This window comes from Dermacentor andersoni, chromosome 11 (genome assembly GCF_023375885.2).
Source record: "Dermacentor andersoni chromosome 11, qqDerAnde1_hic_scaffold, whole genome shotgun sequence".
In the NCBI taxonomy this organism is placed as follows: Eukaryota; Metazoa; Arthropoda; class Arachnida; order Ixodida; family Ixodidae; genus Dermacentor; species Dermacentor andersoni.
In genome coordinates this window covers 55,021,975-55,046,454 of record NC_092824.1, presented here as the reverse complement: position 1 = coordinate 55,046,454, position 24,480 = coordinate 55,021,975, and the positions used below count along the sequence as shown (strand labels likewise).

The 24,480-nt window shown below is 44.8% G+C and overlaps 1 protein-coding gene across 1 annotated transcript in view; it reads left to right on the top strand.

The window, feature by feature from the left end:
- The first annotated feature begins 1,392 nt into the window (after positions 1 to 1,392).
- LOC129382056 (uncharacterized) overlaps positions 1,393 to 24,480 on the top strand; it is a 37,851-nt gene continuing 14,763 nt past the window's right edge. Inside the window, exons 1-6 of the mRNA XM_055065400.2 lie at positions 1,393 to 1,543; positions 3,288 to 3,623; positions 8,618 to 8,825; positions 13,113 to 13,260; positions 16,230 to 16,354; positions 21,405 to 21,552. Of these exons, the coding sequence (XP_054921375.2) occupies positions 1,393 to 1,543; positions 3,288 to 3,623; positions 8,618 to 8,825; positions 13,113 to 13,260; positions 16,230 to 16,354; positions 21,405 to 21,552 (1,116 nt within the window). The remainder of the gene's footprint in view (positions 1,544 to 3,287; positions 3,624 to 8,617; positions 8,826 to 13,112; positions 13,261 to 16,229; positions 16,355 to 21,404; positions 21,553 to 24,480) is intronic.

The following is a 24,480-nucleotide window of genomic DNA, read 5'->3' as shown; positions in this document are numbered from 1 at the left end:
TGCGTGCCCGGGAGAGAGCTAACCTTATTGACAAATCACCGCCCCTTCCAGTCGGTGATGCTGGTTGAACGAGTGTTACAGCGTGCAAGTCGAAATTGGCAAGAACTCCATATTTATTGTAAATCCTTTGTTTCATACTTTCACCTCATTTTCACTTTTGCATACTTCGCGTGGTCAGTGCGCGTTACGAGTGCTTTTTCTCGCACTTCTGCAAGTGTTTTTTTTTTTCCGCGTGAAGCAGGCTGTGCGACGATGAGCCCGTTCACGGGCCAACTTTCGCTGACGCTCGCGGTAGGCAACTTCTCACTGTGAGTATGTGCCACGGCCAGTTAGGGCAACAACAACAAGAACAACTTCTTCCTCATGCGTTCGCACTACTCGTGGTCTTCCCATAGCTGGGATGGAACGCGCGGAACCACTAATCCAAAGCTCCGTATATTGGGCGCAAGGCCCACCACTGGAGAGGCGGGCGCATCGATCGTTTGGACGATTGGTCGGATTGGTTTGACGATTGACATGGATGCCGGCACTTCCTTTCCTGGCGCAAGAAGTGCCGGCAGCCACGCGCTCGTAGTATCGCGTTTCAATCGCTGGGCGCTGTTCGTTGGCCGCAGACCGCCAGCATAACATTTGTCTCTTTTCGCGGCAGAGTGGAATCAATCGTGGATCAATTCGATGCCGGCCTGGCTCGATCGCCGAAAATGGACCGTGTGACAACCGTATAAGATTCGCGTATAAGGTAGCATTCTCACCGGGCAAAAGGGTTTACTCCATCTCCTTTCCACCGTTGATCTCTTCTTTTCCTCCCCTGCTACGTCACGAGGCCCCTTTTTAGTAAAGTTCGACAACGACGCACAGGGGCCGCATATAAACAGCTGTGCTGTAACAAAAAAAGACATCTCCCATAAGTCCCACATCCAATAATATCATATGACATACGGAAAAAAACGACTTTTTATACATTGTTCCACATATTTTTCATGCAGGAATATTGGAAATGGGAATGAGCACTACGCACAAAATGTTATACCCGTTTGCGGACTCAGATTGCGGGTTTCCAATCGAACTTGACAACTAAGGGCGAGAATGCAAAGGAGCCAGAACCGAAGCAGCCTGAATGTCTCATGCCTATGTACTTATTACAGAAATGCCAATTTATCAGTGCAAGTTTGCAAAGAAGCGATCACACGCCACACCTTACCCACCCTGCTCAAACAGTGGCAGGGGAATCCTCCGTGCTGTCTTGCGTTCCAGATGGAACACAAGCACGCCATAATTTTTCGTGACTTAGAGCGATTACTGGCTGGCCCAACAGTAGCGGAACAAAACCGAACTGCGCCTCTGCGCATTTTTCGGCATTTTATTTACTTCGCACGCGCAGCCGACGAGGACATGGACGACGACAAGGCTCCTGGCGGTGGCGGTGGCGGTGGTGGCGGTGGTGGCGGTGTTGATGGCGGCGGTGGCAACGGAAGTCGAGGTACGGGTGACGATGCTTCCTCTCCGCCATCGTCTCCAGCAGGAACGCCACCAGAGACAACCGGTAGGTGTGGGTTGAGCTAAACCGGGTGAAATACCCCCAAAAAATGTTATTATGGACAAAATTCAAGAAACATTTATGACAACGGGTCAACATCTGCACTAAAAGATATGAAACTTTGCAATCATACTAGCTTTACCATCGCTCTTTGAACTATAGTTAGCATTTATACCCGCAGTAGTGGCAAAGAGGCGCTAGTGTTCCGCTGCTAAGCCCGAGGTAGCGGGATCGAATCCCGGCCACGGCGGCCGCTTATGGATGAGGGCGAAATGCAGAAACACCCTTGCACCGTGCAGTGGATGCACATTAGGGAACCGCACGTGGTCGAAATTACCCAGAAGTCCTCGACTTTACGACGTGCCTCATAACCGTATGGTGTTTTTCGCACGTAAAATCCCCAGAGAAAAAAAAATATTATGGTTAACGTTCATAGCAGAGAGTCAACTTCTGTGCTAGACGATATGAACCACCGCATTCCTTCTAACTGTATCATAATTATTTGATTGACAGTCCTTAGTGTGTAGTATTACACAGCTCTTGCGTAGGACGAAACAGAAGATTTGTTATATATACAGGGTGTTTCAGCCAACTTTCAAAATATTTAAAGGTTGCCTGTGGCAGATAGCTCAATTGTAGTTTATGAGCCGGCCTACTCGAAGCGGCCGACACTACTTGCGCAGAAAAGGGAAATGCAAAATTGAGTAATTAACAATTCACTAATTAACTTTTTAGCTTATTACCCATATTGCAATTTACAAATTATACTACTAGACTTCACTAGGCGGATCCACTTGGAACTATTTCTGAGGACGACACCAGTTTCGAGATATAAATTATCGAACTTTGCGGAAAGATGCATTGGCGTTCCAGTTACCTGTGTGCTTCAGTGCATTAAACGACGATTTGTTAACAAATTAAATGGAACGCCATTGCATTTCTCGGCAAAGATCGGGAATTTATATCGCGAAACTAATGTCATCTTGAAAATTTGTTCCAAGTGGATCCGCCTTGCAAACTCCATGGCTAGAATTTGTAAATTACAATATGGGCCATAATCTAATTAGCGATAAAAACCTAATTAGTGAGTTTCTGTTAAATAGTGGATTTTGGATCTCAGTTTTTTGTGCTATTCTCCGCCACTTCGAGTAGACCAGCTCATGAACTAGAATTTTGATATCTGCCACAGGCAACTTTCAAAGATTTGTTTAAGTGTTCGCTGAAACACCCTGTATTTTCTTATACCTGTGCGTTTTTGGGTGCTTGCATTATATTACGCAATACCATTCCTGTTCTTATCAGCTATAGACTATTTATAGCTAGGACATCCAAGTTACCGCAACAAGTGAGGCTCGATTCACGACCATTGTACAAGCTCTAATTGGTCTTTCTCGTCTTACGCTCGCTATCACACAATGTGCACAGGAAAAAGGGGTTTCTACAGAAGAGTACACAAACGCACACATGTAGGAAGGTCGTTGCTTTTCCAGAACGGTTGGGCCTAAAGCCTCCTGCATAAAGCTTTCGTAGATGCTTAGTGTGCACAGCAGTATTTCTCTTCTACTCGTAGATGCTGTCCTCAGGTATCATGAGGAGCAAATGATATTTACATTTCATTCCAATGTCTGATACGCCAGATATGCCTGATGCGCAATGCGTGAAGCAATGGAGAGAAACTACATTCATTGCGTTAACCCAGTGAACTTGAACCCAGTGCCACAGTAGAATGTGCCACCGTCTGCATTTCCAGTGCCTTTACCACGAGTTCCAACACCGCAAGGTCCTGTTACACCGGAACCGAAAACGACCCCGACAACGACCCCGCCAACGACCCCGACACCGACCCCGACAACGACCCCGACAAAGACCCCGAAAACGACCCCGAAAACGACCCCGATAACGACCCCGACAACGACCCCGACAACGACCCCAACGACGACCACGACAACGACTACAACGACGACCACGACAACTACGACCACGACAACGACGACCACGACAACGACCACGACTACGACGACGACCACGACGACGACCACGACCACGACCACGACCACGACCACGACGACGACTACACTGCCACCATGTAAGTCAGCGCCAAGCTGCTTATCAATTATAGCGGTGTGCGAAAGTGAAAAAGTTATCCACAGATTAGATACCAAGCTCAAATTGAGTATCTACGACAATAATGGAGTCATAATATCATGGCCTGTGATGGCTGACGCCGAAACACCTGCATGTTTACTTGTTACCGCCAAAGTTGGTAACGCCGTGCCGTGTTATTGCGACGTCCGTCGGTCACTTACCTGCGTAGCCTTTGTAGCTTTTGCCTGAGCTGGCATTCAAGTCCCGCTCTCGCTAAGTGTTATTTACTACGCGCAGTATTTCTTCTGTTCCTCTGATTTGTCGTTCGTGGGTAGTTCGTAGTCATCTGTGCTATCGTTACTGTGCTATCGTGACTGTGCTATCGTGACTGTGCTATCGTGACTGTGAATTCGCTTATTTAATAGGTTGCGTGACACGTTCAATTACATGTGTATCATAAGCGAAGAAATACCTCAAACGAGAAGGAGTGCGACTAAATAAATTTGAAAACTACCACGATGAGGTGATGGTGTCTAAGCAGCTTTTGGCACTTCCAGTGGCACGCACACCACGCGCTTTCTTCACGAAAAGACTGCGTGGCGATTTGGTTTACGCATTCAAACTTTTTATGCAAGAACATAAGTGTGTTCGTTGCAAACTTCCTCTTGATGCACAAGCACGACAGGAAAAAATGTTATCACAGCGGTTCTCACTGCACCCAACAAGTGTACATCGATTAAAACTTGCCGTAAACTAAATGTACTGGACAGAGCGAGCAGAGAAGTAGCCGTGATAGAGTTGCGGGTTTTCACGAGCACAGTCTTCAGGACCTGGACCAAAGTTGCATGCGCAGGCCAAGCAATTGTCCTTTACGCCTTTATTTCTTTGTTTTAACTTGTCTATTTTGAATGTGCTGGTGTGGACAAACAAGGGCAGCAACATGGCTCGTGACGTGATGAGTAAAAGTCGGAAAGGACAAAGAAATTGGCTTCTCGGTGCACAGGCGGGTTGCGTGACAATATTTTCTGTCCGAATTTACTTCCTTCCGTCATGACTACGCACCTGGTGCTCTCTGAGTCGCTGACTGGCTCGATCGTATTGTTTCTCTCTAATGCGCGAGATCTCGTGGCGCCACACAATAGCTGTGCTCGGTAGCATCTGCGCAGTAGGGACAGCAGGCCAGCCACAGCGATCCTGAAATAGCACAACTGAGGCACACTCCTCTGTTCAGTCTAGCATGCCGCTACAGCACAGCCAGATTTAGGAGCGCAGACGTGAATTTATTATGGCATGCACTCAATTGAGAAGCACTTGCAGTGGTCAGTTATTGCAGTAACACCGCTCTGTGAGGCGTTTAATATAGTTAGAGAGTCGAGCTCGAAGAGAGCAGTTCCGAAGCGGACCGCTACGATTTCTGCTCGGCCTGTCAAGGTGGAATTTTATTTTAGGATTTTCTGAAACAATCTGCACAGACACCTTGCCGCAACCCTGTAGTTGCACACTAGGTACAGTCAACCGCAAAAGCTTACGGGACGCAGGCTCTGCCAAGAAGCTGAATTCTCGCGAAGCGTGGTCACGCAGCCTCGAATTAAGTGTTCCAGCACCTAGTAGCCTTCGCCACCTACACAGTGATTCATTAGATACGAAGTGGCACGCCTCAACAGGGCAGGAATTCACATTTGAAGGGGAAACCGCATCCCGTAAGCGTTTGCTGTTGACTGTAAATCATTGCATTCCGTAGGATGTTGACGAGTTACCACTCTTTTTTGTCACAATAATCTATTATACATGTCTTGTAGCGTGAGGTAGAAGCTTGAAATATCGCAGGCTCTACGAAAGTGGTACAATATGATTGTACGTGCTAAGTGTGCTAGAGTGAATGTTGACCTTCTGGCAACGTTGATGCAGGCATTGCTCTAAACACCGCCACCATTTCTTTCAATATAGCCAAGAAATGGCTTAGTTTTATTCAAGAAATGCATTAAACTTCACTTGATTATTGGAAGACATGCAGTTTCTTCTGCCTTCATGATGACGCACAAGTTTTGTAAATAGAAGTCGTCGTTTATTCGGTATTGATGAATGATCTGAACCATAGAGAAATGTAGCGGCACGCTTCTCTTGCAGCCAATGAATTGTCCGTGCCCATGACTCTAGGCTCGCTAGACTGACTGTGATATTAACTGCCGGCCAATAAATACATCGCAGACTTCTCAGCATGCTAGGATTCCTTAAGGAAGCTGAGTAGATCAGACTCCAGCACCGCTTTGATTTTCAAAAAGAAAGCAAGTAACGGAATTTCCGCAGATATAAAAGCTTTGTGGAAGAACGAATTGACGGTTATCAAATTTAATAATACCATTCTGAAATTCCTGTGCAGTACATCGGCACTTTCTTCTTATACATCAAAACAGCATAGTAGCGCAGCCGAAAGTGACACCTTCATCACATTCTGCATACTTCCGAAATTTTCGTAACGCTAGGAAATTAGGCTCGTTCTACGCTTCTACGATTGTTTCGTCGGGTTTTAAAAAAGACAAATCCGGTCTGCAAAAAGGGTTTTAAAGTTGTTCATGGATGGGATGACGACAGATGGGAAACAAAAATGAATGCAAGAATGTGATTAGGTGATACCTGATCTGGCTTTTTCTGGCAGTTCAAGACACCGTACATTAGGGGCGCATTTTCTTAGAGCATTCCTACTCAGTATAGCTCCTGAAATAGGCTAACTTGGCAACAGAAATGTGACTTGAAAAATTCACTGCAATCTAAAGACAATGTGTTACTTGTGGACTTGTGTGTAAGAAATTACTTGTAATTACTTTTACTGAAACAACTTTTCCGATAATTTTTTAACTGATTGGCTAAGTTGTTTTGGTTTCTCAGTGACGCTAGCGGTAGTTCAGTAACTTCTTTGTCGGTAGCTAGTTGCAGGTAATCACTTAGTGCGTGGACGATGCAAGCTTTACCATGCAACACAGCTTCTTGCGCTTGAATTCAGTGAAAACTACGCTCGCGGGTGGGAACTACCCGCGATCACGCTACACGGCAGCCTTGCGGACGCGTGTACTCATATAGGGAGGCCGAGAGAGCTTTGTATTTGTTATCCTTATCCTAACGCTTCACGGAACGTTTGCCGATGAATTAAACCGCATATGCCATGGTTCGTTGGCGATGTCCGCCTTGGACGTTGATGCTAAGAACTCACCTACGGGCGATTCTTCCTGATTTTATAAGGCTCTACCGGAAGCGTTTTCCGCGAGCTACTGCCCCGAAGGAGCTCTGCGCTTCATCGCGACCCAAGCATCCCGACACTGAGCAAACGCAATCTTGTGCGCAAAGTGCTCACCCTATTCTAAGAGCGCCCTTCTCTGCAGTGCGAACATCGAGCTATAGTTTTCAGTGTCTCTACAGATGCCTCTGCAAGAAAACTGCAGACGATGACTAAGGAGAAATTCGAAAAACAATTCTTAGCGAAGATCAACAACCTGCGAAGGTCTACAAAGTACGCACTGAAATAGTCATGCCAGCTTCTACTTCCAGCATTTGCATAAAAAGGTAACAAAGGTTCGGGAAGCGATTGCTATTTAGTAATTGCTCAGTTACTTTTCTCAGGCAGGAATTAGTCCGGGAATTTAGCGCATTTTCGAAAGAAACCACTGTACATGTATTGAGCTCATTTTTTTATGTAACGTGCACAAATAAATTGCTTGTCAGTCTGTGTTATCTGCTTCTTGCGCACACCGTCCAAAGTTGTTATTCGCGTTCGTATGCTAAACAGGGTGTGAGCTCGGGGCAACATCCTAACGTATGGGTGTCAAACTCTTACCCGCTTCCGTGTTCGCGGTCGTAACATGTCGCAAATTTTAAGTTTCGTACGTTTGGCAGGTTTGTGTTCTGTGCTCTATGTACGTCTATTGTCCAGCGAGCCGTTTGCACCTTAAGGTTAGGACCATAAAAAAATTCAAAATGCCTCTAATTATAAAAACTATCCTTTTGAAAAGTGAAGCCTCATTATGCTTCAGGGGACCAGCCACTCATAGGGATTAGGCTGTACGTCCTGCTAGGCGGATGGAATAATCGGACACAAAGGGTGCGTTACCGATTACTAAGAGGACCGAAAATTATTGAGCTGTGAGCCCCACCAAGCTTACGATATATATACAGCTGTACTATGACTTACTAGGCGTAAACTGCTCGGCGAGCTTTCAACACGCAGCAAGACTTTTCCTTTGCTGGCATCTCTACACATCCCAAGCTTCAGCCATACAGCATGATTAAAAGCACTGCTAGTCACGGACTCTTTGTCACGGACTCTGAGCGTCATGTATTTTTATAAGAAAACAACCTGTATGCAATCGATTTCTCACGACCCTTTTAGCATTCTGCTGGTGAACTATGCGCACTCTTCTTCACAAACAGCGTAACTTTGTAAATAGCTGCAATAGAGCGGTTATATCGGTTTCGAAATATCGGTAAACAGCTATTTCAAAACAATGGTTAGCTGCACACGCTAACGCACAATTGAACCTGCGTCTATTTCAGTCTTATAGGCATGTCGCAGATATTAAGGTACACAATTTTAGAGAAAATGTACACGCTTATGTGCCAGTCGTCGCGCTGAACATCTTACTGTACGTCTCCCGGCACGTGTAAATATTCAGCGTGCCTCTAAACTTGACTTCATATGACGTACACATTAGCCTTCAAATCATTTTGAGCGCCATAATCGTGTTTTATATATGCGAACTGGCATGACTTAGTCTGTTACCATTATTATAAGCCGGTTGCCTATGTAAATTATGAAATCTCATTTTAGATGTAAAACATTTGCGACGCTATTTTGGTCACATCTTAGTACTCAGCCTTATGCGAAAATCTTCATGCAGTGTCTTATACAGGTCAAGGATGACCACATAAATCGTAGCAGTAGCTTTTGCGCATTTGTTGCGCTGTCAAAGCACCTTCCTTGTGCACCCTGTTTTCTGTCCTCAGTCACAGAACTCATCTGCACGGTTTCCAGCTTTGCGGTTTTCGGATACATGTACCCACCAGATGGCTTGTGTCACTACCTGTTCTACTGGAACGTGGTCGTTATTGGCACCGCCATACGGGCCACAGAGGTCTCGCGTTCGTGGGAAATTTTCAAGGACGAAATGGCAAGGCGCAAGAAAACGTCCGGAGGCATCAGTTTCGACTCCCGGTGAGTTATAGTTACCCTACCAATCGAATTAGCCATACATACTTCACCCCTTTTAAACCCTGCTGAGATAGCTTTAATGCTCTGTTCATGTCGCGCTACGGCGTGTAGCTACATCTACTTTGCACCAAATACCTCGACTGCACCGTCAATCTTCATGGCAGATAGGAATTTTCTTTCATCTTTATTCATTTAGGCCGCCGTTTTTACCTCGAGCGTATAACAAGTATTAAAGTTACTGACGCCTTTATTCCTCCGCACATTCGCACCAATAAGAGTGATCGTACTGTTGGCCTTTGGGTGAACGTCAACCACTTGTGATACTATGACGGACGCGCGAAGTAATGCACACGAGTAATTTCGGTTTTTGAATTTTACTCTCTTCCGAATGCGACCGCCATGGCGGGAAATGCACGAACGTCATGGTGCTAAGCAGCACCATACCATAGCCATTGGTATGGTTCAGCCATTGGTATGCTGAAAACCTTATCTCCATCGTGTTCCGTGGTGAACGTGTTATGAACAAGCCCGCGTTCTCACGGAAGCAAGAAAGTTGTTCGGACATGTTCGTTCACTAAGACCGTTCATGGGCGAGTTGCTTGACAGCGACAATCAAAATGATGCTCATCGACTATTGGCTAGGAAACACTAGCCGAGTGAGCGGCACTCCTTTCAAAGGAACTGCTTCTACATGGATTTTACAATGCAGGAAGGGCAATTATCAGATAAACTGTAGCATTTCACACGCGCAGTGAACTGGACGGTTCCACCACCCACCGTGACATTTTGGTAAGCCGTTCTGCTGCATATATCAGGTTCGAATCAAACGGGCAGCCGCATTGCTAGGATAAAATATAAAAAATAATTCGATGCATTGCTTTTGTGTTGTGAAGTCTGTGTTAGGAAAATTATCGCGGAGTACACCAACGCAGTAGGTCGGAGGACGTGAGTACTCGCGGTTCTGGATGTTCCCGTTTTCGCCTGCACTTCTTAAAATTAAAAATAAAATTATGGTGTTTTACGTGCCAAAACCACTTTCTGATTATGAGGCACGCCGTAGTGGAGGCCTCCGGAAATTTCGATCACCTGGGGTTCTTTAACGTGCACCTGAATCTAAGTACACGGGTGTTTTCGCCCCCACCGAAATGCGGCCGCCCTGGCCGGAATTCGATCCCGCGACCCCTTGCTCAGCAGCCCAACACCATAGCCACTGAGCAACCACGGCGGGTGCCTGCACTTCTCGAGGTAGCTGGCGGGTACCATGGGTCACAGAGGTTTTGTTGTATGCAGGCCTTCTCATCTGCTCTTCTAAATCTGCTTCCGCGAAGCTACGTCTTGTCAATAAATGTACTCGGACGTCTGCTCACCGAACACCACAACTGCGGTCTAGTAGCTAGTGACCCTGCAATTCAAATTCAAATTATTGAGGCCGTCGATGCTAATTCTCTAGTGAAAAACATCTGATGCACTTATTGTCCTGAAATATCGGACAATATTCTTGCGAGGAGGAGACAAGCACGAATGTTGCTTATGCAAGGCGACTGCTGCAGGCACCAGCTCACACAATATAGCATGGCCGCCGAATCGCCCAAGCAACAACACTTCTTCGTCATCGTCTCTTGCATGCACGTGTTCTGCATCGCGACAATACATGTCACTCTCGAAGCAAATCGCACCGCAAGTTGCAAACAGTTTTAATAACAGTTATCTCGTGTAGTTGCAACTTGGCAGACCACAGTCTCTCAGCATGTCCACAGCAGCTCCTTCTAGTAGCGAGAATGCGCAGAAACCTTGATTGTCCTTCCAAGTCTGCAGCGTCCACTGCATCGAGATCAACCATGCACCGTCAGCGGCATCGAAAACGGGGCTCCCTCAGCGACACTGATTTCTCACTAACTATACACAATCTGTATCCGCTAGTCAAATTGGATCAACTAACTGTTTAGCGCTTTCTTGGCCCATTCTGGCATGCGGAAGTGCTCCACGCTTGATAAGTTTTTTCTCAATTAAAAAGATTCCTTTCCAACTAAGATATCGTTCGAAATGTGTCTTTCTTCAGATGTCTGCGTTTTTTTGTACCAACTTAACGATGCTGCTGCTTTCCAGACCGAAGTATCCAGCGTAGTTAAATGGTGTTAGGCACGCCATGTGAACCTAACGTCTAAAAGCACAGGATATGTGTGACTGCAAGGCCATCGCCTATAGTTCTCAAAAATTTCTAATTTCCCGCTTGAATCAGGCTTATCACTTCGGTATATTTTATTTTATGTAATACTAACCTTTCTTGAACACCCCATATTAACCTTGTTAACAACCAAGGCTAGCCCACACCATCGTACATAAGGAAATACTTCAACTGTACATTTATTGGTAACTGGTTTGCGCTGCCCACGTTTGTTTACTACCAGAATAGCGGCCGCCTTGGAGGACCGAACAATCTTTTGTAAACCGATCAACTCAATGACCAGCAGCACTGCTATGCGGGTTTCATTTCTTGCAATTATCGGTGAGCTCCCAACGTTACACAATCGCATCTGTAGCTAAACATTCACTCCGTCATTCTAGCTACGTGGTACGAAATGTCTCTTCCCATTTTACTTCTTGAAGTATATTACACTTATCCTCACCTTTACTCCCTCTTACCGATGATCCTGCTATTTATTTCGTGACGCATTGACTGCTACATGAATATGTTTCCATAACGTAAGACAGTCACTTTCTCAGGTGCCTTTGTTCCACACACCGGCCATTTGACCAGAACCACCTCGCACAATAAGGCAAAATGTTAATACAGCGTGATTATTTTTTTTCCACATTGCAAAAACAATGTCTACCGAATTCCTATGGGTCATTGCAGCTATAATTTCTAATATCTATAATATATATACTGCTTTCACAGCATTGGGAGGAGGGCTGGTTTCATTTAGTGCCTGAAGAATCTAATTATTTCCATTTAACAGCTCAGTCGACGCTATATTCTCTATTCATTCAGGAATTTTAGTAACGCGCTCATTGTATGGCGCTTACACTTTAGTGTGTTGTGCAACATTCAATAATTTTTACAGCGAAGCTGTAAATGTCACTGAATGTTGCACAACACCTGTAAGCCGAAAACTAGTCCAGCGCAACCCCATGCGCATGCGCAAAAAAAGTAGAGTGAGAAAGAGGCGCGCAGTTAGCAAACACCACCTACATAGCACAACGCCTGTTTAATCCGACCCATGACGTCGCGCTACTTGGCCGATATTTCCATTGACAAAGCTGGCGTGATGAAAGCGGTGACGTCAGAACCGCTTTTGCCTACTCGGGAGCAGCCCATTAGATTCTATGGTAGTCGCGCCAGATAACATGACGTCATGGATCAGAGTGAAAAGGCCCTGTGCTATCTAGGTGGTGTTGGATTAGCTGCGCCAGTAGTGACATCGTTGCTCTCCGTCGCAGCCTAGCGCGCGCGCAGCAGTTTTTCTCCGGCTCCGAAATGGATAGGCCACGCGTCACAGGTACTCCTTAGAAGCAGGCAGCTTTCGATCAACAACGCCGCAAGCAGAACCGCGAACGAGCTCCTCTACGCCGTGCCCATGCTGCATACCGGGCACAAGAACTGGCTCGTGCAGCCGATCGCAAGCAGCAATGGCGTACCGGGGATCCGGCAGCCTGTCAAGCCATCGTTTAATGAACCTTCGAGATTAACCCAGTGATAAACACCGGGACCAAAACTTTCAGCTTCGCTTGTTAACCATCTGTACGGATTGTTTGGGCGGTGATATTTTTTTTGTAAACTGCATACATGAAATCAGCGCCGAAAATGGCGGTAGTTAGAACGGAAAGGAAACACACGTTCTATGTCCTTCTCTTCATGTGGCCATCCTTATGCCGCTTCAAGCAGTGACTTGTCACTTTCTCGTTACTTTTATTGAATAATTGACTTTCGACTTGGTCTTTCAAAATTACTCAAACTCTATCGCCCTTCTCCTCTCAGGCCTGCACGCACCATATCAAAAAAAAAGTTAATTTGAACCGTGGGTCAAATCTGAGAGTAGTGTATCGTTCGCGCCTTCCCCTGTTGCCACTATACTACTTAAGAGCCGCATACATAAACAGCCGCAATATAACGTTGCTCACTTATGTTACACTGGATACTTACGCAAAGGGAAAGAAGACGTGAAAAGATTCCTGCAGATTCGAGGGCCTCATTGGCTTTCGGAGGCACAGCAATTTGCGCATTTGTACCGATAGCCAACGGAAGTATGATCACTGTTTACCAAAAAAGCGGCGTTCATTTCCACTCAGGTACGTGACTGCGGCTAGTGTCCGCTCAGTAAAGAAGGAGCTGGAAGATATAGCCAAGATAAACATCGTGCACTACGGTGTTCTAAACATGTTGGCCGCCCCAGAGAAAGCGCACGACATGTTGCAGCAAACGAAACCGGCTCTAAAGGTAAGCGATTGCGATGACAAGCGTTTCAGTGCCTCTTAAAATACCTTACGGAGCTGTGGGAAGGGCGAGGTCCATTAAGGCAATGCAAAGGCGTGGCGCTCCTCACGAACGAAGGACCCTGCTCTGTTCTCGGGAAAGACAAACTTCACATTTGGCGAAAAGAAAAAAAGCTTCTCTTCCATGAATCGAGCTCGGGGAGTGGCAGAAACGCGGGTCGCGTTGAATGTGGCGATTTAACGCTATCAGTGGGTAAGCTTTCGTTGTGGCACTTCAACCACGCGTCTCGCGCCTCTAACATGTTTTTTCTACTATTTTACAAATGTTGAGTGGTAGATGTGCTCATATTCAATAGTCATTAGTTTCTTTCCTTCGTTGGCGTTTCAAAGAAAAGCAAGCGGAAAAGTTTTCTTATACATTTCATGTTACTAGCCCCTACAGTGCAAATGGCTTAGAAACCCATTAAAGCCAGCTAAATAAATGCTGGCATGCCTATAAAATGCTAATTACTGAAAGCAGAATAGAAAATGTTTCACTTTCTACAAGCACAACCTGATTACTATGTTGGCACCAATTTAGCAGAAATGCTAATAATAGCCAAGCAATAGTTATTTCGCCTTTAATTATGTTTATGTTTGGTGGGTCAGCGGAAGCCAAGTAGGATACTTGTATAAACCTCATTTATTGCTCAATTTGTACATGGATGCTAAAGGTAACAGGTACGTCATGCAAGGCCCGCTCATTATCAAATTACTGTATCTATAGACTACGCTTATTTCAAACATTGAGCTCGTAATGTATTACTGTGGTCGAAACTGATAGGCTCGTCGCCCATCTCTAACCTTACGAGACGAGTCTTAGAGCCATGAATTACTTTCATCGCTTCATAGCAGGAAACACTTCCCAAAGCCAAGTCGACTCGAATCACAAGCTTCACAACATTGGGTGAGAGAACTGGCGGACTTAAAAACTGTGTTTCATCTGCTTCAAACAGCTTTGTACAATGACTTTGCAGATCTGTATACCGGGTGTTAGGTGCTTGAGCCATACTTTCGAAAAGTTGTGGGTCTTAGGCGACGCAGACAAACTGCAAAATGTTCGTAATCATACTGAGTTTCTTAGAGTATAAGTGTATTGAGCCTACTTACTACCCCTCGGTTAGCACTCCTACGACTAGATATAGTAAGCATAAATAGCCAAGATGGATAGATGGCCATTGCCGTAGCACAATTGGTTGTGCAAAGCACGCCGGAGGTTGTGGGTTGGGGTCACACCGGGGACACGTAATCTTTTCGTCCACTTTCCTTTTCCTGTCTTTATTATTTTCTACATTTCAATTTTATCCACAGCTCATTTCCCTGATGCATTCCTTGGCTTCAGTGTCTGTTGGCTTTATGTCGTCATGATATGTATGGATGTATGTATGTATATATATATAATCCGATGAAGAGAATCACGTAGGAAAACAAAAACCGGACTTCACTGACATTCCGGCCGAAGTCGGGCCATCATCAACAGGGCGAATGAAAGCATACAGAGCTCAATTTATGAATTTTTCTTCGAAAATAGAGGTACAAGTGACAGAGAGAAAACAAAAACGTGAATACAATCTTGCGCATGCGCCCACTGGCTATATGAAAAAAAGTATGCAGTCTATGACCTCAAGCTGGCGTACATTTAGCGACGTCATGAATACCAACAGGTGCACTGACTCATGTCAAAGTCAGCGAAAATAACCGCGATACTAAGATGCGCGTGCATACAGTGGCATTATGAAAAAACATAAGCAGGGAGGTGGTTTGTGAGTAATCCACACGTGATCAGGTGCATGTTCAGTCGTGTGCACAACACAGCAAAGGCAAAAGACGCAGCCAATGTTAATTTGGGGAAAGGGTCATATATTAACAAAGAGCATTCGAGGAGTCGTAGCTCCCAAGGGACTTTTTGGTAGTTTGTTTAAGTTACTGCAACGTTTGTGCGACCTCGAAGACGGTCCATGCACCCCCCCCCCTGGATATAGGAAACCTGTACTCTGACCTCCACTGACCTCTCGCTCTCTCTCTCTCTCTCTCTCTCTCTCTCTATATATATATATATATATATATATATATATATATATATATATATATAGAGGGAGAGGATCAACACTAAACGTATATGAGCAAAATATAAATAACGATCCCTCAATATACCCTGTTATATTGGAATTTACATGCCGTTAGCCTCCCGTTAGTTGGCATTTCTTGTGCCCTCGCCCGCTAGCGAAAATGTGGGCCGATCCCGGCGGCAGTGCAGAGCCAGGGGCGGTGGCCCGTACCCCCGTAAGGCAGAGGCTTCAAGCACTCAGCAAAGTGAAGCGAACAGTGACTGCATTCTTTTGAATCACGCGTAGAACATGCTGAACAGCATGCGTTTCATTAAAGAACAAGCACAAAACAAGCATCCGAAGCACATAATTGATACTAAGGCTCCCCTGATAATTAAGTATTACGTTTCCCGGTAAAGATTACTTTTCCACAAGCTGCCGCGGCAGCCACAGTTTGGTATGTGGGCAGTGACGTCACTATCCTTTCGTATCTTAAACAATGAGCCTAGCAACTTATTTCAGTGTTCTTTCAGTACCGCTAAGGGCGGTGGCGTGCTGTCAAAATTAACACTACTATCACTACTCTAAAGCAATAAAGCATTGCATAGTGCCCTCAGCAGCTGTAGTGGTGGTTTTCAACAGTTTTCGCTGCACATTCATTTTCGCAGGGTCGGAATGGCGAGTAAGTTTTTTTGTCGCTGTTGTTCACACTAAATGCAGATACCGAACAAAAATATATGTCGATAGTGGTTTCAGACCGACCAGTAAACACGTACCAAATACAAAAGCAGGGATTTTCGCCACTTTCCTTTTTTTTTTTTCAGAACTTTCTCTGGCACAAAGAACTAAATGTGTGATTTTTCCCTCCCCATATGCGCCGTCGCAGGAACTCAAGAATATGCAAGGTAACGACACTACCAAAAGAACGATACTGGCGATGGGCCTGTACGATTACGGCAGGCGAGGAGAATACTATACCAACTTCGCCAATCTGTTCAAAGAAGCCGTCGAGTGAGTAAACGACACAAAGCAGTGCTACCTACGAACGTGCAGCAGCTTTTCGTTTTCACAGAGCTACCTAGACAGTTTTGGCGAGCGAGTTGGTGGACAGGAGATATTGCATCCAGCACCAGAATATCCCTTTCCAATGTTGACCAGAACAACCATCAACAACGCCCCAATTTCGCTAATCTTTACGTATTTCGGCATGCCATTTCAAAAGAATACTCATCTTATAGTATTGGTCTCCCCTATCAAGCTATGTTATGAAATGGCGAAGATCTCGAACGTAAATAATAAAGGATCTCTCCACTGTATACTACATAAAGGCTATATAAAACATATACCGTCGATAATTTCCTAAATTGATGCCCTATTGCCTTTTGAGTACTGTTTTCAGCATGCTCCGTTACTGACTGTTCAATAGTGGCTCCAGTCTACTTAAACGATAAGTTACAAGTGTAACTGCTCCTGCCTTAAGCTTTTTCATGAGAACAAGAACAATATTCACAGTGCTCTCGTTATGTGTACAGCGAGAGCCTACTCTGAGCACTGACATCACGTCATGGCATGTGCTCATGTACGGTCTCCTATAATTTACAGAATAACGCCGCGCATGTCTGCACTGGGACATGGACGCCCGCAATGATATAGTTACAACTAATAAATCGAATAAGGCGGTATCACCCACTTTAAACCTGTAAACAACTATCGCTGACGCGTTAATGATTACAGCGTAAACAATTTGCGTTTAACCACTTGCTCCGGCGATAAATATTCGGCATGTTTGTTTTAGTATCATAATTCACCCTGTAATGACGGGCGCATCGAAACGAGAAAAAAAAAGGTGTTTATTTGCCATATAAAGTACAAACACCTCGATAATAAGTATTAACGAAAGGGAAAAAATATTTTGCGGCAACTTTTTCTGCAGTAGCGGGAGGAAACGCCAGGCAGAAAACGTGGAAGTGGGCTTCGCCCCAGGCCAGTTATGTATTCGTTTGGAATTCGTCCCGACCGCTCATTATCACGTATGAAGAACACGTGTACATTTAATTTCCTCTAAATCACGTGTGTGATAAGACTGCAGCCGCAGATCTCGCATCGGTCTGTCTCCTCAGACCCCGCTTTCAAAAGAAAGTCAGTCACGTGCCACCAGACATCTTTTTCCTCATCCTGCGTTCCTGCTCTAAGCAAACAAACGGCGCTTGCTGCACGTCATTCAGTGTTGGCCCAATATTCTAGCTAGACACTTTGTAGTTGGCAAAAAAAAAAAGTTTCTTCCGGAATGAATTAAGGGCTAAGCAGGTTTCGTTGCTTTGCCATGTGACCATTCGCTTTGTTGCAGAAAGCTCAGCGTGCCAAGCACGTGCCATTGCTTTTTCCTCAGCGGGTCACGTCACGGTCCTCCCCAGAACTGCTACTACTTTAACGTCAGTTGGTTCGCTCGGCGATATGCTAATGTGCACGTTGCTGTCCTGCACGGTCATTTTCGTCCCAGTGACGATGTCTTACGCATAGCCAACAATGATTACCCTAAGCGTGCGTACATTGTGCTGTAGTTTTCTTTACTCCAGCGATTTCGAGTGGAAGTTTGTGTTACTGCATGGAGATATATTCACTGTGTTCACACGCTATTGAATGGTTGCGCAAGACTTCAACTGCGTCTCTTGTTTTCTGTCTGTAGCAATGCCCTTAGTGTAGGTGACGGTGGAGCGTGCCGACGTACACACATGACGCAGGCCACAGTTACTGTAAAGAACAAACCTTAACCGCTGACAGGATTCAAGAGGCTGTTTAATAAACATTAGATAGTATTCTCTATTTAAAATGCCTCTGTATGTGAGCGAATGGTTTGCCCATTTTTCCCTTCCGCGTATAAGGCATTTGACTCTGTCGTCTACCTTTGTGACGTCAAGCTGTTCAGTCACGATGGAGAATAATGGGACTCGTTAAATGTATGTCAGTATTACTCTAGTTTATTCTATTGCACCCACTGAAGGGTTGTTTACAATACTAACCGATATTAATAAAGGGAAAATCGGACATCCACCCGTTCGGTGCAATTCCTACAAAGCAAACCCATACGGGTTCTTCGAAAGAAAAGCCTCAGAGTTTGAAGAAACATTTGTCCCGGTCCGGGACTCAAACCCGGGACCACCACCTTTCCGGGGCAGCTACTCTACCATCTGAGCTAACCAGGCGGCTAGCAGATGGCAGGGCAAAGTCGAATTTGTTGACAACGCGAAGCAAAGGCAAGCGTTTGACGTAGTAGTTCTGCAGAAGCCCGCAAGGTGGAGGAGAGTAATTAATAAAGGGAAAATCGGACATCCACCGGCTCGCAGCAATTACTACAAAAGAAAACCTTACTGGTTCCCCGAAAGAAAAGCCTCAGAGTTGAAGAATTACGGCGATATTACAACGAGAATACACTAACCCCTGTAGCTTCTAAACGCAGGTCAATAGGCACTAAGTGGTAGGTGTAGCAATCGCGTACCACCAATACAATATACAGAGACATTTGAAAAAAATTATAAGCCTTATTGCGGCATGGGCTACAATATGCCTAAGCTCCTGGCCAGTTTATGAAACCGATGGATGAACATCATTACATAGTTGGGATTTATTCAGTCGCCACATTTTCAATTCAATCGTCGAGAAGCCAGTGATTTCCCGCGTAAGACGCGGTTGGAAACGTGCAACCAAAACCGATCTTGAGACAAGCACTGTCAAATATACGGTAAAATTGCACTTTTGTTGTACTTAATTTTTTTTAGCAAAAACGCCTTTTTACACATTGAAGCTAAAAAGTTACTGAACACCAATGCATATTGCTCCATATTGGGGGAGGCACACGTTAAAACATATTTGATCGCTAGACTTATCTTCAAGCAGACGTAAACTTTCAAGTGAATGGCTAGAATTTCCGAAATGCAATATGTTCCGCAACATAACTTGTTTTAGGTGCAATTAGCAAACTTATTTAATTAGTCAAATAGACATTTGATTTATAGTCCAAATAATGTCCACTTCTCTAAGTAATCGAGCTCAAGAACTACAATTATACTACAAGTCGTGAGTGAACAAAAACAAATCCTAAAGATAAGAGAAAAAAAAAGCCGTATACACCTTTAGGATTTAAATGGATTTAGGATATATATACCTGGGTAATTTAAATGCAAAACGCCTCTCCGATTGGGCACTGCACTAACATCGCCCAGATGTCCATTCCAAATTAGAGTAGTTCGATGCACCGACGTTGAATTGAAACTCAAAAGGTTACCTGATATACGACATAAAGCTCGTATGATTGCGAAGCCGGCGAGACGCATGAGACATGTCTCCATGCTGGCAGACGTATTGTTCGCTTTTATCCACTGACAAGCGCAGCAACTGTCGAAATCAGCAAGCGTAATTTAGTTAGGATTTACTGATATGTGGGCTGACCGGTGTAGTTGGAGACCGGGGTAGTTGGAGAAGTATAGGAAACGCCTTTGCCCAGCAGGGGGCGTAGCCAGGCTGATGAGGACTTATTTGCGCTTTTACATTCAACTGAGACTTGCCTTGACGTTGCTGTGGCAGAATTAACCAACACCTTCTTGACAGAACCTGGCGGACTAGATTTCGCCTGCGAATTGCCCACACGATACCTCAATTTCATTTCTGGACTTTAAACTTAGCTCCATGAAGGTCCATGGGTGTTGGATGTATACCCACAGCACAAAGAATAGCGCTCTACCATTTAAGGGCGCACATTGTAAACTTATCAAGAGGGGAATAGCAAAGACATGACTCAATTCGGCATATGAAATCACACGAGCGCAATCTTGTTACAGGTTTTCACAATCAGATTAGGTGCTTGAAAGACGCTTGCTTTCCTCCCATCTTTATTACGGGTGTGCCAAAGCCTCACTTAGAAAATAAATCACGGGAAGAAAAACTGCACAATCCAAAGGAAAAAAAATGAATGCGCGCGTAATGGCGTACGTATACGTAAGCTGTCACACAATATAATGAAGGTCGTAGCCAGATACAGTGCACCAATTGTGTATTTGCTCCGTGCAATCTGGCCCAAGATTTGCCCTTTGATGGCAAATAAACTGCCGGCTATGTTCTCCGGGAAGCATGCCACACGCTACACCGAATGCGTTGAGGATGTGCTTCACAATATTTCTCTAAGATGTGGCAGGGTTTATGTCCGACAAGCTAGAGAATTTTTCAAATATCGTGCGGAAGACCACTTCTTGGCGGTCAATTGGTAAAATTGGCGGAGAACATGGCACTGAAAAACGCTCAAAGTGCGGTGGTTGGGCACCGCTCCTGGGCCAAACGACATTTCTAAGGAAAGCAAGAAAGCACGCTGAAAGAGAGGTAATCGAGACGTTCCTAATAAAAAAGAACAGGCAATGCGCATTAGCATGCCATTACTGCCACTAAGTGTAAAAGAAATGAGATTGATAATGGATAGCCCGTAAGCGCCACCAAAATTCGGACGTGCAGCTGGCCCATTTGGTTCGCTGCTCGGTTTCGCGCCCTATATTCATGTTTGTTCCAATGTGCCTGCCTTGACAGTTTAGTTCAGGTCACTGCAGATACTCTGATATTCCCTCTAATGGTCAGTAGCTTACGAGTGGTTCTTAGCTACTAGTGCACTTGTTAGTTTATCTTTTCTATGACCAATTGCACTTAGGTGTCACGTATAAAATTGCTTGATTTCTTCTGAATAAACTATTGGAAGTCGACGACCGCAAATGTCCTCGTGCGCTTAGCGGCGTAACATTTGTTCACCAGTCATGAACCAACTACTGAAGTACTAAAGCGCCAAACAGACGACACAAGAAGAGACACAAAGCGCTCGTCCCTGTCTCTTCTTGTGCCGTCTGTTTGGCGCTTTAGTACTTCAGTAACATGAACGAACTAGCCCAACAAAAAGTTCTGCATGAACCAACTAGCTATGCAACAAATTTTGCTAACCAATAAAGAACCTGCAAAACGGTTTGATCTTCTTTTAGTATATCTCTGAAAGAAATTTCATTGCGAGAATATGCACCACTCACTGCAGGTCGTCGAACGCAGACACCGTCATCGCGATCAGCTCTGTCGGTTGGGTGTACAACACGGGGCTATGTGAATGTACGCCACCATCTATCTGGGACACGGCGACGTTACCTGGCAGACGCGCCGCTTTCGCAAAGAAGTATCCTGATCTGGTGAGTAGTTCTATACTTCGGACATATAAGAGCGAGCATCCAGAACACGTTCTCCGGCATCAACTGCAACGTAAACTATGTCATCTTTCACTGGACAATCCTTTCGAACAAGTACTCTCGTACGTACAATTTTGCGCCAGTTGAAAATGAGTGATTGGGTGCTTCTGCTACGTGCGCACTAATTCAATTAAATGATCGCCATTACTGCGAAGCGTGTCCTTTCTTGTATTAATCCGGTGTCTAATTACGGAGACTCAATATGGATGATATTTTCTTGGAATAAATCTTTGCCTTAGTCTGTGAGAGCGAACGAGGAATACTTGCGACATGGAACGAGTGTGTCCAGTTCCTCCGATCATTACCTCTACACAACCACTTAACATAGCCTGTACGTTGTCTACAATCTGTTGACACCCTATTACGATGTCCAGAGAGTATTAATTCTGTGACGCAGAATTTTTACATTTATTGTTTATCCTATGAAGATTGGTCCATACACTCTCCGGCATGACTTTATTCGTTTTGTTTTTTGATGCAGCAGCATGAACGTGCGTTTGATTCCCTCAACACTAGTGGGCCCCAATACATATGATATCCTATTCACTTCTCCCACAAAACTGCTCTGCTGTCATGGAACACCTGGTTCGCTACTGACACTCATGTTTTTGAAAACATTATTCTTCATTGGCAGGACAGTTTAATTATTTGTGATTTAGAATGCGAACAAATTCAGGTGAACAGCGGCAAGAGATCCGCATACTTATCACTGCTGAAAAATTGTTGCCGAAACCAGCGCAAGCTTTTGTAAAAGTATGACAATAGCTTTCGGGAACCTCAGAAAACAAATGGAGCAACACTTCCTAAGTGTACTGCTGACGTCGATCACGGTGTTTGATGAAAATGACACAAATATTATTGTCCACATGTCTTGGTAGGTGACACAGTAGCGTCAGAACAGTGATGGTGTAGTTACGATTGAGCTCGTGACAGCGCCGCTGTGATCGTAGCATGCCATGACATTACATCAGGATCACGACAGCGTGGGATGAGGTCGGCAGCGTTACAATAACTGACTGATGACAGCGTGAAAACGTTGTCATGACAACGGCCGCACGCCTGCGCCCTTTTTTGCTGGCTTACTTCACTGTGTCAACATATTACTAATCCGACCATTTGCCATGGGTCAGCTGGCACACGCTGTCGTAGTCGGTCTAAGCAAAGCTGCAGCGAGCTGGCACTCGCGAAACGTCGCGTCTTGGCGTGAGAAGCGCAGCATCCTTCCATGACGGACGCACTCGGCAACCGCTAGCCCAAGCGGAGGGCAAACGCTCCACAGCGCCACTACGGACAAACATCCAAGCCTTCAACCGTCCCAGAGCTGTACAGCGGAAACACCTGTGTCTCAGAGCTAATCCGCGCTTTGGGACGAAGGCGCCCCCCGAAATTTTGTTGCGCGGCATCGCTGGCTGTTGCATCGGTGGAGAAGTCTGACCGCCGACCAGCAGGAAAACCGGGGCAATTGCCAAACAAAGCTATTCCCTGTCGTGACAACCGCGCCGTATCCATCGTGTGGTCCCTATAGAGGGCGTGTGCTAATCGTTATAAAAATTTCTAGCAACATATTGTAGACCGTCTTTATACTATTCTACTAGCTGATAAATGAAATCCATCCAATGGGCTTTAGACTTCCTAACAACTTCCTAGTAACACCCTAGAAACAATTTTCCACGAACGTTAATTTGAAACGTCTACATATGCTGTCTGCAAACTTCCTACTAACAGTCTAGAAACACTTCTGATCAGACCTTCTATCAACGTTCATTAAATTGAAGCATGTTAACACATTATCTGTAAAGGTCGTATTAAGAAATTAATAGCGCTTTCTTTGAAGGATCTAGTAACATTTTGCCAATACGTGGCCACCTACATTGAATAGAAGCATGATTTTAGACTTTGTCAACATTCTATCAATCTTTTTACAACATTTTACGCCTCATTATGACTTTGTCAATTATTTCATACCTCCTACCAACATTTTCATTCCCTTTAGACATTCTAGAAACATCGTCCACAATTCACAATATTTCAACAAAAACACACAAGTTCAACGCTGCTTTGAAATGTATACGATCCTAGAAAGTTTGAGCTTTAGATCACCCAGTATGTGAGCGTACCACCCTGTAATGCTATGAGCCGCAACTACTCAGTTCATTTTTCGGGCGCCATTAATGTCGGGTCGGTTTATGTATATGTTTAACGATCTTACTGGTGCGTTGATAAATTATAAAAGCTATTCACGCGTCCTGCAGCTGATACGACAGGGTGCTAAATGCGCTACTGTTGATAAAGGTGTGACAAATTGGTAACGTTGTGAAAATCGCATCAGACATTTATTACATTATTCAATCAGTAGAGCTTCGGAAGAACAGAAACGTGGCTGTAGTCATGCGAAGCTGCTTCAGCATTCCAGGCGTTAGATTCATTTGCACCTTAGCTATACTGGACATGTTTTTTTTTCTTGTTGGCGGATGATTCTGGGCGTTGTATCCTGAAAGAGCAAGAAAATGAGTAGCAGTCAGCTGTGCATTACAGTCCACTACTCGGATGTGTGCTTTAAACAAGTAAAAAAAAAGCCATAATGGTTACGCTCGCAGGCGTTAAAGTATAAGGTAAATATTCATGACCTCGCATCCTGTACAGTCTGAGCAAGAAAGCAAATAATGAGTTCACGGTCATTTATTATTTACCACAAATTAAGTCATCCTGACCTCTGTCAAAACCAAGTGTTTGCACGCTTCGTGTTTATAGCCACTTCAAGCGAACTGCATGACGCGGCGTAGTTCAACTGTGTATGAAAATCATTTTTGAAGCATTTCACCTCATTACAGTTCGCGCTTGTGCCAACCTACCGAAATTCGGTATAGTAAC